This window comes from Haemorhous mexicanus, chromosome 20 (assembly GCF_027477595.1).
Source record: "Haemorhous mexicanus isolate bHaeMex1 chromosome 20, bHaeMex1.pri, whole genome shotgun sequence".
NCBI lineage: Eukaryota > Metazoa > Chordata > Aves > Passeriformes > Fringillidae > Haemorhous > Haemorhous mexicanus.
The window spans coordinates 11,850,546-11,865,296 of NC_082360.1; the positions used below are offsets into that span (position 1 = coordinate 11,850,546).

Sequence of the window (14,751 nt, forward strand, 5' to 3'; positions counted from 1 at the left end):
TTCAGGCCAGGACCACGGGGACACTTGGGAACAGGGACTGGGACATCTGCTCCCAGTGAGCTGCCAGGAAGCACAAGCACGAGCTCCTCAGCAGAGCCCAGAGTTGGCAGTGGTGGTCCCAGCTGCAGGCCTAGGACAAGAGACAGCTGCTTGGGCTGGAGGAGGAGCAGGACTGCAGCTCTATGTCCCCAGAGCCCCTCGGTTCCACAGCTGCCCCTCATCTTGGGCCTCTGCACTGAAGGTACTTACTGCTCAAAGTCCCTGTCCTGGTAGCAGTTCAGCTGCCAGGGACCTGGACCAGAGCCATGGTGGCTGAGGGAGCCATGGGGGCTGGCTTGGCCCTCACTCTCCCTGGGCCAGGTAGGGCTATTATCAGGCAAGGAGCAGGGGTGGCAGCAGGACGCCGTGCCCAGGCCAAGAAGTATTTTGGGATGCAGCTGAGCCCAGCAGGCTGTGTACATCCCCATGGAAACTCTACTTTGTTTCTACTTCCCCAGCCAGACCGCGCCAGCTCCAGGGAGCCAGCAGCTGTGGATTCCTCACTCCTTCCATCAGCAGCTATGAGAGCTGCTCTGCCCCGGCCCCCCCGGCCCAGCTCTGCTCCCTGGCAGAGCCCCGGGCCTGGGGCTACACTGCTCTTGCACCTGCACTCGCAGGGAGCAGTGATGTGCCAGCGCTGGCTGTGGTCACTCCAGGGCACACGGCACAGGAGGTCCCTGTGGGTGCTCTGGCAGCAGGCTGCCAGCTGCCTCGGTGTGCTTCCCAACACAGCACAGAGTCCTCAGATGACCCTGGCAGAGCAGCCATGGGCAGGTGCCAAACCCTAGCCCTGGAGCATCCCTTGGCCTCACATCAGTCCTGGCCTTGGCCACGGCACAGGAGCCAGCAGTGGTAGAGCCACACATGTGGCTGGGGATGGAGCTCCAGGATGTGGGACCCTGTGTCTGCAATCCCTACCCTCCTTGCCCACCCCCTCCTCACCAGCACACACTGCTGGGGGGCCTGAAGGTCCCCACTAGCCTGGGGGCTCTGCCCATCCCGTGGCTCTGGCTGCCATCAGCAGAGAGCAGCTCCAGCCACCCTGGTCAGGCGTGGGGTGATGGGTGCCAGTGGCGCCACTTGGGAGATAATGGGGAGTGTGGCTGACAAAGGGCACAGCTGGAGCAGATGCTCCCCAGAAGGACCCAAGGGCCCTGTCTCAGCATTTAATGAGTGGGAATGGGAGCGCTTTACTGTAATTCCAGTAATTACATTGTTCATCCTTGGCAGCCACACCAGTTGGTGTCCAGCGCCATGGGATCGCGATAAGCCACCTGGCAATGAGGCTTGGCAACATGCTGTGCTGCCGGGCAGCCAGCCAAGGCAGGGCAGGGAAGGGCTGCGGAGCAAGGTGTGAGGTACGGGAAGGGCCCGCCCGGGAGTTCCCGTCACTGCTGCGCAGGTGGCGGCCGGGAGGGCCCTGCTGTCCAGGGCTGAGCCCGCACAGCCAGGGATCCCCAGCCCGCTGGCAGGATCCTAGCAGCCACCCACCCCTGTGGCATCCCCAGAACACACCAGGCCTGCTGGGCACTGAGCTGGAGCTGCCAGCAGCAGGATGTTCCAGCCACACGTGCAGCGGGACTTTGGGGCAGCAAGGTGCCAGCAGGCACCTTCGAGGGGACTCCCCACCTGCCAGGGGCAGGAGGGGACAGGGGAAGGAGAGCATGCTGCCTGTCACCCCCAAGGACCTGGCATCCCACCCTGCCAGCACTATTGCAGCTTCCAGGCAGCCAGGCAGGCGCTGCCCCTGGCTCTTTTCTGCCATCGCCCACCCACCCTGGCTCAGCTGGGGCATCCCCGGGTGGTCTTCACTGGTGCTCAGGGCCAGCCAGGAACGGGGACAGTTGGCACCCCAGGGACAGAGTGGGAGCCCTGCTGAGTCATCACTTCACTGTTCTCGTTTTTCCATGGTGCCGTTGTGCATTTGCTGGAAGCCAGCTCAGAGCCATGACTAATCTGTTCTCAAAACAAGCACAAAGCAAGCGCGAGGTTTGTGCAAACCCACGGGGAGGAGGCGGAATCACAGCACGGGGCTGGACTTGGGAGGCAAGAGGCTGGAGCAGCTGGGAATGCCCAGCCATGGAGCAGCTCTGCAGGCAGCAACCTCCTGTGAAGGAGGTGGGCGGGCACAGCAGAGGTGGGCAAGGGCACTGAGGACCCCCAGTCTTCCCTTCCTATGGGGGGGCTGGGGTTCCGGCAGCAATGCTGGAACAGGCTGCAGTACGCAGGGCAGGCAGGTGTGAGCCATCAGCACTCAGAGCCCCGTGTACTATGGCCAGAGCTGGGGCTCTCATATGGGTTGTTTTGCCTTATGGGGAAGCCACTGGAGGGGGAGGCCAGGGAGGAAGCACATTGATTTGCTGTTATTAAAACCAGAGCTGCTGTCGGGAACTCCACAGCCTGGCTGCACTCGCGTGCTTCCTGGAAAAGGCTGTCCCATGTGCCCTCACCAGCGGGAGATGGGGCCCCCAAAGCACCTGGCAACAGCAATGGCCTGCACCGGGTTTGGGTGGCAGCCGGGGCAGGGAGCCAGGGATTCAGTTCTGCCCTTGGTGCCCACCGCTCTGCTGCCCAGCAGTTGGCTCCCAGCCGCCCGCTGCCCCCCTGGCCCTCCTCAGCACCCCCGGTGTTGCCTGTGGTGCTCAGGGCAGCCCTGTCACCCCACGGGTGGCAGGACCGGAGCAGTGGCACCCCGCTGAACTGAGGAGTGTTTACTGGAGAGGCAAAGTCATCGCTTCCAGTGGGGGATGAATCACCCCTGTCAGGAATTCTGCCCGGGGGCTTTTCTGTAAGAGCATGAAATTTCAACATTGGCCGGCCGTGCCCTCCCGGGTCCCCCCTTCTTGCACAACCTCTCGCCGGGGTTGCTGTTCCCAGCCCGGCCTTGGAGCCACAGCAGCCACCGAGGAGCGCGGGCACCGGGGTCCGGGGCACGGGGATCCGGGGCACCGGGGTCCCTGCACAGGGTCCCTGCCCGGAGTGCGGCCCCGCAGCCCGTGCAGAGGCGGCAAGGCAGGGCCAGCCGGGCTCGCAGCCTCCGCAGCTCCGGCTCACAGAGCTGCGCCCCCAGGGCCCCACAGAGCTGCCCCTGTCGCGAGTGGGTTCCCAGGGCCCGAGGGCTGCCCCGCTCAGCGCTGCGCTGCGCTGTCGCTGGGCAGTGCTGCAGCGCGGAGCCTCCAGCTGCACTCAAACCCATCAGCAGGGCAGAGAGGGGAAGTGGAGGGGATCAGCTGCAGCGTGGGCTCCGGTGGAGCATCTTCCCTCTGCCACGACCAGGCACATCCCACCCCTGTTAGGGCTGATGGCTCCTCAGGCTGAGTGCGGGGAATGCTGGCAGGGTGGAGGCATGAGGCTGCAGATGGAGGGGCAGCCCCTGGAAAACCCCTGCCAGCTGCCGCTGCCACCATCCTGGTGCTGTCCTGCTGTGGGGGGACACCACTGGGCCAGGGGCTGCCCCACCATGGGTCAGGCTGCCGGAGAGAAGCCGAGAAGGGGACCAGAGCTTTCCCAGCAGACTCTGGTGACCCCGAGGAGCCCTGCAGCCATGCTGGGACTGGGGATTCTCTCAGTTTCAACACACAGCAGAAACTCTGTGAGAACTCAGTGAGAGCAGAGATGTTTTTGGATAAGGGGGAAGCACACTCAGAGCAGGAAATGAAACATCACCTTTGAGACTTGTGGCTCCCCTCAGCCTGATGCAGCACAGATGGGCTGTGCTGGCTCCCAAACCGTCCCACAGGTGAGGAGAGCAGAGCCAATGGCTGTGGAAGCCCAGAGAGAAGTGCCCCACTTCCCAGCATCTCCTTTCCTGGACACAGGGCTGTCAGAAGCAGCCATTCCCAGGAGACCCTTTGCAATGGGAACCTCCTCCCTGCTACATTTGGGGTGTCCCTGTGTCCCCTGGGGATGGGGCATCCCGGCAGGCCACAGGACCTGCAGCCTGGCAGTGTCCCTGTTCCAGTGACAGCCAGCACATCTGCCACCACAGCTTCAGCACAACGGGCCCACATGCCAGCCCTGCCCCTGTGGCACTGCTTCCAGCAGGAGGAAGCAGCAAATGCTTTCCCAGGTTCCCAGGAGCCTGGATGATTTGCCTGCCCCAGTTTGCATGCCTGAGGCTGCCCGGGGACACACAGCCTCCCACCCCAAGGCAGGGCAGGATCATCATCCCAGTCCAGAGCACCCAGGTGGGCATGTGGGAAAGATCAGGACAAAGCACCTCAGCCATACACAACTGCTTTATTTTTTGCTTTGCCCTTTCTGACATTCCTGGAAATGTGGGAAGTGGCTGCCCTTCCTTAGTGGGAAGCAGCCCCCTTGTCCCACTCAGCCCCTGTCCCTCTCCACCATGCCAGGATGTTGCACTCCCAGAGGGACTCCCAGGACCCACAAGCCAAAGTCCCATGCACCAAGATCGAGCAGCTCCATCCCAGCCCCACACATCAGCTCCAGGCTGATTTATAGAAATCCAGTGCCTGGGGCTGATGGTGCCTCCTGCCAAACCTCATTAACGGCTGGCCCAGGAGAAGGCAAACAGCTCATGCAGCAACAAGGAAATCCTTGTTTAAGCATTTCTGGCCATGCAAGGCCCTTCACCCCATACCCAGGGGAGAAAGAGGAAGACAAGGAGGTGAGGAGGAGGTGCAGGCTACAAGCCCCAGACTGGCACCACGCTGGCATTCAGGAGAACCAAGAAGAAGACACAAAGGGACATATCAGGGTCTGCACAGGGAGGCAGCCCCCAGGATGGGATGTGAACTGGGGGAAGCGGGAAGCTACATGGGCACGATGGGGGCAGAGGGCTTTCACTGTGCCGCAGAACTCTGCCTGCCCCTCCGTGCCACCTGCTCCCACCAACACCAGGTTCCCCACACAAGTGCTGGCCGTGGGTGCAGTGAGCTCCGGGCACGCTGGACAGCATGGGAGGCCGTGGGAGCCAGAACCAGTCTGCCAGTCCACAGTGGGCACGGGACACCAGCACGGCTGGCCTGTGGACCCGGCACTGCGTGCTCCAGAGCAGCATCAATGACCTGCATCCGCCTGCCCCACGTGTGGCTCAGGATCTATTTCATCATCTGGAGAAAAGCATTTACTGCCAATAAACGGGCTAATTAATTCTCCTCAAAGACCTCTCAATTATTCATCTCGGGCCACAGAGAAAACAATTAGAGCACTTACCTCAGCCCTGGCTCAGCCAGTGTAGCGGCTGGTGGCAAGCAGGGCACGGCGGGGACAGCCCGGCACGGCTCTCGGCACGGACCCCCAGTGCCCGGCCAAGCCCGGCTTTGCCCACCCGGCCGGGGCGTCCCGCGGAGCGCTGGAGCAGGGATGTGGAGCCGCCACAGCCACCAGCCTTTAGCCGTGACGGGCTCCAGCGCTCTCCCAGGGCACCCCGGAGCTCCCCCAGCTCAGGGCTCTCGCAGGGACCCCCGGCTGCTCCCTCCCCACAGCCCCCGGGGTACCCCGGGCAGAGGCGCTTTCTCCCCGACGGTTCTCCGGCTCCTTGGCCCTTGGGATGTCCCAACTGCTCCGCAGAACAGCCCCTGTTCAGGTGCACCCTGAGAAGGGAAACCCTCGGCACGGGGTTGGGCTGGAGGGGTTGTTCCCGGCCCGGCCGGAGCCCACGAGGGCAGCGGCCGCGACGGCCCCGGGGCCCGGCCGGTCCCGGTGCCCGGCGGGTCAGGCCGGCCCCGCACTGGCGCCGCCGGGGCCCCGGGGAGCGGGGCCATCGCCGCCCCGGGCCTGGCGGGCAGAGTCCCCGGAGGCGCCGAGCCGGGCCGGGCGGGTGCCGGGCTCGGAGCCGCCCGTGGGGCGGGCAGCGCGCGGCCGGCCGGGCCGGGAAGGGTTAAGGGCGGCCGGCGCCCCCCCGGCGCGGAGGCCGGGCCTGTCGGGAAGCCGGGATCTCTGCGGCGGTTTTACTGGAAAAGTCGCTGCCGGCGGAGGGGGGGCACCCGCGGCCTCGCAGGCTGGGGACGGGGCACCGGCCGGGACCCCGCGGCCACCGGGCTCCGGCAGCGGCCCGCGGGGCCCGACCGAGGCTCCCCGGGCAGCCCGCGGCTCCCGCACCGGGCACGGCCTCGGCAGCTGCGGCACCGTATCCGTCGGGGGTCTGTCCCGGGCCGAAGCTCGGCCACTGCCGCAGCTCGGGACATGTCACCGGCACCCCGGGAATGCGGCGGGGTCCCGGTCCCGGGTGCCCGACCCGACCCGGCTGAGCGTGGAGCCAGCGCTCCCGCTGCTCCCGGGCATCGCCCCGCCGTTCCCGGCAGCAGGAAAGTGCTCGGCTCCGTGGCTCGGGTCCTTCGAGGGCGACGCACGGCAGCTGCCTCGGCCCCGGTGGGAGCGGGGCCCTCCGGAACGGGCAGGACCGGTGCCGCCCCGGCGGGACGAGCCGCGGAGCCCAAAAGGCAGGCAGGCTGAGCAGCACCGGCAGTGTGGCCGCTGGGCTGAGGCAGCCCGAAAAGCGCCCCGAGCTCACGGTGAACATGTTATGGTCACTGCCAGCCCTGAGCCAGCCCTGGGCACTCAGCACGAGACCCCCGGGGCATTGCCTGGCCACTGACAGCTCCATGGCCACAGCCATGCTCTGCTTGGGAGGCTGAGAGTCCACTGCAGCCTGTCCCAGGGCAGCCAGGTGTGTGCCAGGGGCAGAGGGCTCAGCCCCAGCCCGGTGATGCCCCGGCAGCTACAGCACCGTGCTCCCCCATCCCACAGCTCCTCCTGCAGCCGGGATGCACCGGGCTCAGCCCTGGGGACGTGCAGATCCAGTGGCTGGGGCTGGCAGGCTGGGATGGGGCTGCCAGTGGGGCTGGTAGCAGGGGGGCCCAGCTCCGGGAATCGGCCCCAGTGTTTGCCAGGCCTGTGGTAGGGAGGGGGGAAACCCGATCCTCCGCGGTGGGATCTGGGCTCCACTCCCGGCTCCCCAGCCAGGCCTCAGCTGCTAATTTTAGCCCTGGGGAGGCACGACTGGAGCAGGAGCTGAGCCCAGCGGGGCAGGGGCTTAGCCCACCACAGGAGCTGGTGTGGGCAGGTGGTGACTGCAGTCCTGCGGTGCAGTGTGGTCCTGGGTGAGCCCCCTGCTAGTCCCCAGCTTCCTGCCAAGCCCCTGGCTGGCACTGCCCACCCGCTGCCCAGCTCCTGTGGTGTCCATTCAGCCGCTCCACCAGCACTTCCATGGTGCTGGTGCTGGCCCTGCTGTTGCTCTGCTGGGTGCTGGTAGCAAGGGGGGATCCCAAGGCAGGTCCCAGACCAAAGTCCCAGGGAAAGGCACAAGGCTGAAGAACAAGGGGCTCTGTGGAAGACACCCAGCCACAATGCACAATCCTGCAGAAGCTGTGGCTGCTGCCCAGTGAAGGAGTCCCTGCTTGGCTGCGGACCCTGACTGGGCTGGGAGGGCTGCCCACAGCAGATCCCTGAGCTGCCCTTCAGCTTTGGGCACACCAGGGCAATCAACCAGCCCATCAGGTGCGGCAGGAGTGGATGGGTGAGTGTCTGGGAAGGCCATGCTGAGGGGTGCTCCAGCCATCCAGCATTTCCAGGCAGAGAAAGCGGCTCCAAAGGCTGCCCTGCCCTACAGCAGCCGCCCCAGGTGGACGGGGGATCCCTGTCCTGGGGCCCCACAGCTGCTGCTCCCCCAGCCCTTCACCTGCGGCGTGACCGGCTGCACTGCCCAGTGCTTACTGGAAGAGGAAGCTGCCGGGAAGGCGGTGTGTGTGGTGGGGCAGCTTTGGGGAGGCTCGGCTGGGCTCAGCAGCCGGCACAGCTCAGCTGTCCATGCTCCCAGGTCCAGGGCCAGTAACGGGAAGCGTCTGCTCTCAGTGACGGTAAATCAGATCGGGGAGATTAGAGGCCTTTTTGCCTAATCATGAGCAGCTTGAAGTTGGAGGACAAGTTCCTGGAACAAAGAGGAAATGGAGGCAGTAAATAAAGAAAAACTGTTAACATGTGGCCCTGCGTGTGAAAAACGTCTGATGAAGGACTGTTTATGGCTCACTCATCTGCAGGGCTGACAGCACAGGGGGCGACAGGCAATAGTGAGGGAGGGGGCTAATGGGCAGGGGCACAGGCAGGGGATGGGCAGAGCGGGCACCAGCAGGGCAGCTGCAGGGGGCTCAGGATAGGGGACCTGGAGCGGCCAAGGTTGGGGGGGCACATGGCAGAGGGAGGGAGAAGGCATCAGCATGGCACAGGTGGCTGGAGCACACAACACCCACAGGTGGGCAGGGGCTGAGGGGAAGAGGCACCTTAATGCACCTGCTCTATTTGTCCCCTGCAAACGCCGGGAGAGGTGCTGGGTGCTGCAGAGTGGTGCCCCCCGTGCTGAGAGCAGGGAGGATGGTCCGGCTGGTCCAGCCCACCGGACTAGGTGAGGGGGTCTCGGCACTGCTTTGGACACACGCCCTCCTGCCGAGGGGCAGTGGGGATTTCTGCCAAGAGGCTGGTGGGTCCCCTCAGAGCAGGCAGAGTGCCGAGACCAGTGGAGCTGCCCGGAGAGCCCACAGCACCGCTGCAGCGCCAGCCCACTTGCGGGGCCATCGGGCTGCGCGTCGGCTGCGGCCAGGGCAGACGCAGCCAGAGCCGGAGCAGCTTCCAGCGCCCAGACCCCGGGGCAGCCTCGCCGGCAGCCGGGCGGGAGCGATTCCTGCTCAGCCATGAAAAGGGGATCCCCCTGCGCTCCTTCCCTTGGACACCCAGGATGAGGAGGGGCCGCGGGGCAGTGCCGGGCCGGGGCAGCCCCCACCCTGCTCCGTGAGGTGGGGACGGAGGGAAGGCAGCTCGTGGGACCGGCGACCCGAGGCAGCCGCGGAACGCGCGCAGCGCCCGCGCAGGAGCCGCTGCCCCGTTCCCGCCCCGTGTCCCCACGAAGGGCGATCCCGCCCCCGCCCGGGAGCCCTTGCGGGGGGCGGTCCCGGCCATGCGGGCGGTGCTGAGACGGGGGTGGCTGCACGGGCCCGGGGGGAGGCAGCTGCGAGGTCCCGCCGCGGCCTCGCCGCTTGTCGTGGACCTGCGGAGCGACACGGTGACCCGGCCGTGCGCGGCGATGCGCCGGGCCATGGCCCGCGCCGCCGTGGGCGACGACGACTACGGGGAGGACCCGGCGGTGAACGGTGGGCGGGGGGGACGGGCCTCCGGGGGTCCCTGCCTGCCGGCCCCCGACCCGGGGGCAGCGGGATGGGGGCCCCGGAACGGTACTTCGGGGGCAGCCGTGAGCCGTGGAGGTCCCAAGCCCCTGGGCCCGGCCAGCGCCAGCCCCACAGGACGTCCGTGTCCCCGCAGAGCTGCAGCGCCGGGCCGCGGCGACTCTGGGGACGGAATCGGCTCTGTTCGTGCCCACGGCCACCATGGCCAACCTCATCGCCGGTGAGTCCGGGGCTGCGCTCGCAGCCCCTCGTGCCCCCAGGCTGTGGGGTGTTGCCCTTGGCCCCCTCCCTCACGGCCCTCCTCTCCCAGTGATGTGCCACTGCCAGCGCAGGGGCGCTCAGCTGTTCCTGGGCCAGGACGCCCACCTGCACGTCTACGAGCACGGCGGGGCCGCGCAGGTGAGCGCGGCGGCGCTGTTGGCGCTGGTGGCGGTGCAGAGGGCGGCCGTGTGCTGCCCTCCTCTGGCTGCCAGGGCCCGGCAGGACATCCCCTGGATCACTGTCCCGAGCCACGGGCTGCAGCACGAGTGGGGGCTGTACACACCCGATGGAGGGCACAGAGGGATGGAGCCCCCGTGCAACACCACTGTCTTCCCCTGCCCTGGGCACAGGTCGCCGGCGTGCACTCCCAGGCTCTGCCAGATCTGCCGAATGGCACATTCGACCTGGAGCAGCTGGAGCAGACCATCCGTGAGGCCCACGGCAGCCAGTACCACCTGCGTCCTGAGCTCATCTGTCTGGAGAACACGCACAGCTCGGCGGGTGGCCGGGCACTGCCCCTCACCTATCTCAGGCAGGTGAGAGCCCACAGACAGTGTTGGCACTATCCTGCCCGGCGTGGGCAGCCGGGCCCTGCATAATGGCACTGCGGGGACACTGAGATGGCTCAGAGATGGCTCATGGTGGCACAAGATGCCCCAGGGGTCCCTCCCAAAGCAGCTGTTCCCCTGACTCCCAGGTCCGTGGGCTTGCAGACCGTTACGGGCTGCGGGTGCACATGGACGGCGCACGACTGATGAATGCAGCAGTGGCCCAGGGTGTGGAGCCAGCTCAGATTGCCCAGCACTGTGACTCTGTGTCCCTCTGCTTCTCCAAGGTCCACTTGCGTGGGGAGGGATCCACGGGGCTGGCAGGGGCCAGCACAAGCCGGAGCCTGCCCCTTGTTTGCAGGTGTTGGGCTAAGAACACCCCTGGCAGGCTGGGAGGGGCAGCTGCCCTGGGACAGCTGGAGTGACCCCCCACTGGTGGCTCTGCAGGGCCTGGGCGCCCCGGTGGGCGCAGTGCTGGCGGGGTGCAGGCAGTTTGTGGCCGAAGCCTGGCGTGTGAGGAAGCTGCTGGGCGGGGGCATGCGGCAGGCGGGAGTGCTGGCGGCCGCTGCCCACCTCGGGCTGCAGCACGCCGAGGCCACGCTGCGCAGGGACCACGACCACGCCCGGCGCTTTGCGGAAGGTACCTCAGGGCCCCGGGTGTGCTGGGCTGTAACAGCACGCCTGGCACTGCCCTGCAGCACCGCCAAACTGGTGGCTTGGGCACCATCCCTGGGTGGCCACACTGGGTCTCCAGCTGGGTGAGGATGCTGCAGGGATCCTCACTTGGCTGGAGTGCCAGGCTATGCCATGACCATCCCCCTGCTGTGCTCAGTGACCCTGGTACCACATGGGGGGAGAAAGAGCTCTCCTTCATCCAGAACCTGGGCAGGGCTGGGGCAGGTATCATTTTACAGGTAGCTAGGCAGTGGGCTTGCACCACTTGGCTTCCCACAGGTATCCATGCGCTGGAATCTCCTGTCTGCTCCGTCAACCTGGCAGCAGTGGAGACCAACATTGTGATGGTGAATGTCCAGGGGGCCTGGCCATCCCCCACCGAGCTCTGCGACCGCCTGCGCACTGTCAGCGAGGAGGAGGAGGCTGAGACCGGGCAGGCTGTCAGCGTCCTGCTGTTCCCCTGGTCGGCACGGACCGTGCGCGCCGTCTGGCACCGCGACATCTCGGCCCGAGACACCGAGCTCGCCAGGAGAAAGCTGGAATTTGTGGCCAGGAAGTGCCAGGAGGAATTGGCCTTGGGACTGCATCCAGTGCCTCCAGGCACGGGGGGAGCCTGAGCATTCTGCCAGCCCCGCAGCTGCAGCAGTTAGGCAGCCCAGAGCAAGGAGTGGGACCAGCCCCTTTGTGCTCCAGATGTGTGCCAGCCATCTGAAACTTGACATCAGCCCTCACAGGCAGCCTGACAAAACCAATGTGGGCCCAGCCTAGCGGAGACCCCAGCCTCTGAGGCAGTCAGTGCACAAAATAAACACCTTTTGGTGGTACTGTAGCTGTGCAGGGTGTTTTCTCTCAAATGTGCTCTTTTCCTTGCTCTGCAGCAGGGACATCATCACAGCCAAGGTCCCCATGGAGGGACAGTTGCTCCTGAGGACATGGAACCATCTCAGCCACAGGACCAGGGTTGCTGCACAGCAATGCCAAGGTTTGTGTCTGGCCAGGACTCTCCCAGGAGCATGAGCCCAGCCTGGCCCAGATGGCTGTGTCACTTCCATTCACAGAGGCTTATGTCATTCTGTCCCACAGCAGCAGGTGGGCTCCCCAGGCTTCCCTGTCACGCTCTGGGTCAGCAAGTCCCAGAACTCTGCACTGGAAGAAGGGATTCTCTCAGCAGCAGTTGCTTTGGGTGTGCTCTGACTGGCTCCCTGGGAGCACTACCCCAGGCAGCAGTAATTTTATTTTGTATTGCCAATGTGCATTTTATTTTGTATTGCCAATGTGCAGTTTAAAGGACACTGACAGAACAAACTTCATGATCCAGCTGCCCAGTCAGAGCCTTGCAGCCCTCAGTCCCCTCTGCTCCAGCAGGCAGGAGCACTGCAGGGAAGGGGCACCAGCCTGGGCTGGACTGAGCAGAGAGGGCACGGTGTGGGTCTGAGACAGCAGTGGCCCTGTGTTAGACCGAGGGGGCAGCAGGCAGGGGATGCTAGATGCCCATTGCCACCACACAGGGCCACAGTCCCCATCTCTTTACTCCTGAGGTGTCATCGTGCTCTTGAAATCATGTTCAGAATCACCTGGGATGAGGAACCAAACCCTGTAAAAAGCCCCTGACCCTGCACCTCCCCGCAGGGAGGTGGCAGCCCACCTGATCCACCTTGGCACAGCCCTCCTGCCTACCTGAGTGAGGACGTAGCTGTCCTCTGACAGCCTCTCAATGACATCAAAGTGATCCACACCAGCCAGGTCCAGCACAGAGACAGACCAGCCTGCTGCACGCAGGGCCTGCGGAGAGAGCGGTGTGCAGGATGGACCCCAGGCTCCACCTGCCCTGGACAAGCAGCAGGAATAATGTCCTGGCCAGGACTGAGGTCCTCCAGTGAGCCAGAAACTGCTCTGGATCAGCACAGAAGCTCTTCTTCCCGGTTGGGTAAGTTGGTGAGGGCTGCCTGGAGCAGTGTCCCCACTGGAGCTGAGCAGGGTGCTGCTGGAGCTCACCTGGCTGTACTCCTGGGACTGCCTGGTGCTCACCTGGCTGTACTCCTGGGACTGCCTGCGAAACTCTGGGGAGTCGTGCTGGGCCACAGCCATGAGCACCTCACAGGCTGCTGGCACTGCTGGGGTGACGTGTCTCATGGGGCTGTTCCTCTGGGCCACCTCCCTGCAGGAGTCACGCCAGTGGCAGCCCTTCACTCTGTGCCATCAGCTGGACTCCCCAGCTAGGCAGGCATAGGGGCAGAGTGGCTGCAGAGCCACCCCCTGCCTGTGCTCTGTCCCCACAGCTGTCCCCACAGCCTGTGAGCTCACCAGCTCATGTTCAGGGCATCATTCACGTAGGTGTGCAGGATGGGCTCCAGGTCGTACAGGCCGCTCACGAGCACCACTCCTGGGGACAGAGGAGGAGCTGCAGGTGAGGAGCTGCAGCCTGGGTGCCTCCCACGGAGCTGCAGCCTGGGTGCCTCCCACAGCCCTGGGACCTCATAATCAGTTAGCATAATCAGCTCTGCAACCTCGTCCCAGCTGTGGAGACCAGTTCTCCTCCCGACCCTGTTCTGGGACGTGGCAATGTTACCTTTGATATCTGGCACCACTTGGAATTCTGTCCAGTCTGTGGACAGCACCATGGCTGCCAGGTGGGCCCCTGCCGAGTGTCCGCACAGGTAAATGCCTCTGGAAGGAGGGAGCGACTGAGAGGGACACCTACGGACACCTAGGCACGCTTTGCTCCGTGCAGAGGAGGTGGCACAGTCTGAATGTGTCGGTTCAGATGTTTCCCGATCCGTCAGCCGCTGCCTTGTGCGGTGACAGGGGATTGTGGCCACGGGCACTGCCCAGTGCTTGGACCGAGGTGCCAAAGCCCCCCAGCCACTCCCACAGACTAGCCCTGAGCCGGGAGCTGCCCACCTGATCCTGGGGTAGTGCTCCACCAGGAAGACAAGGCTGCGGCGCACCTGCAGCACCATGGTGTCCATGTGGCCTGAGCAGAGGACAAAGGGCAGGGCAGGAGGGCGCTGGGCTGCGCAAGCAGCCGCAGCCTCTGCAGGGCAGCACCTACCTTTAGGGGCTATGTCGTACCCCACCGCCACCACTGCCACCCCCTGCGACACCAGCGGGGGGGCTGCAAACCCCGAGTCGTCCTTACTGGGGAGAGAGATGCTGACAGGCTGCGGGAGCTGGGGGCGGCAGGGCCAGCTGGGGACTGGCCAGTCCCGTGTCCCCAGAGCAAGCTCAGGAGAAGGGGTCAGCGAGAGTTGGTGAGGGGGTCCCTTCCGGAGGAACCCCTCACCGCCAGCCCAGCTCACCTCAGGCACTGCCAGTATCCGCCGTGGATGTAGACCAGGGCCGGGAAGGCTGCGCAGCACAGCACGGGGTGAGCCGGGTGTCCGCCCTGCCCGCTCCCGTCCCCGCCACCCCGCCACTCACTTTCAGAAGGGTCCGTGGGAAAGTAGATGTCCAGCTTCTCGCCGTCCCCGTCGCCGTAGGGCACGTGCAGCAAGGTCTGCCCGCTGGCCCGGGCCCGCTCGGTTCCTGCGGGGGGGAGGCGGTGGAGCACGGCGCCGTGGCACGGAGCGCAGCCCCTGTCCCGGCGCCGCGATCCGCACCTGCCGCCGTCACCGCGAGGTGGGCGTCGATGATGGTGTCCCGGTCCAGGCGGGGGGACCAGCGACTGGGAGAGTAATGGTCCTCCAGCTCCTGCGGGGAGGCGACGGGGCAGCGGCGGGGCCACGCCAACGCCCCCGGCCGGCGGCCCGGACGAGACCCGCGCTCTGCCCTGCCCCGGGGCCGTACCTCCGCTGACATATCCCGCCACCCGCCCATCGTAGGGCCGCTCCCGGTGCCGATCCCGATCCCGTTCCCGTTCCCGGGCTGCCTGCCGGCCGAGGGGCGGAGCCTGAGCGGGGGCGGGGTGGGCACGCTCCCATTGGCCGTCCCGGAGGCGAGGCCCGAGCCCAGGGCCGGGACCAGGCCGTGGAGGCGAGGCCAGAGCCCGGGGGCGGGGCCATCTCCCATTGGCCGCTGGGGACCGGGGCGGAGCCGGCGGGCAGAGGAAAATAAAATTTTTGGCGCCCTTGACCCCTATTGGGCAGCGT

The 14,751-nt window shown here is 65.8% G+C and overlaps 2 protein-coding genes across 9 annotated transcripts; one reads left to right on the plus strand and one right to left on the minus strand.

Annotated features, from left to right (window-relative positions):
- Window positions 1-8,938: 8,938 nt before the first annotated feature.
- On the plus strand, window positions 8,939-11,492 carry LOC132336561 (uncharacterized). Of its 2 annotated transcripts, XM_059864203.1 has the most exons (7): window positions 8,939-9,146; window positions 9,316-9,399; window positions 9,490-9,578; window positions 9,791-9,976; window positions 10,138-10,275; window positions 10,436-10,628; window positions 10,943-11,492. In XM_059864203.1, exons 1-7 carry the CDS (start codon window positions 8,954-8,956, stop codon window positions 11,278-11,280), a joined length of 1,221 nt encoding a protein of 406 aa, XP_059720186.1. In that variant the 5' UTR covers window positions 8,939-8,953; the 3' UTR covers window positions 11,281-11,492. The 2 variants fall into 2 exon arrangements, with proteins under 2 accessions (XP_059720186.1, XP_059720187.1); XM_059864204.1 differs by lacking the exons at window positions 8,939-9,146; window positions 9,490-9,578 and having other exon boundaries at window positions 9,173-9,399.
- Window positions 11,493-11,893: 401 nt separating this feature from the next.
- Window positions 11,894-14,697, minus strand: AFMID (arylformamidase). Of its 7 annotated transcripts, none has more exons than XM_059864201.1 (11): window positions 14,450-14,697; window positions 14,263-14,353; window positions 14,084-14,188; window positions 13,963-14,011; window positions 13,716-13,801; window positions 13,565-13,637; window positions 13,233-13,330; window positions 12,968-13,046; window positions 12,692-12,821; window positions 12,341-12,445; window positions 11,894-12,237 (listed from the first exon to the last, which is right to left on the minus strand). In XM_059864201.1, exons 1-11 carry the CDS (start codon window positions 14,669-14,671, stop codon window positions 12,205-12,207), a joined length of 1,071 nt encoding a protein of 356 aa, XP_059720184.1. In that variant the 5' UTR covers window positions 14,672-14,697; the 3' UTR covers window positions 11,894-12,204. The 7 variants fall into 7 exon arrangements, with proteins under 7 accessions (XP_059720184.1, XP_059720183.1, XP_059720180.1 ...); XM_059864200.1 differs by having other exon boundaries at window positions 12,659-12,821; XM_059864197.1 differs by having other exon boundaries at window positions 12,659-12,821; window positions 13,233-13,453.
- Between the last annotated feature and the right edge of the window lie 54 nt (window positions 14,698-14,751).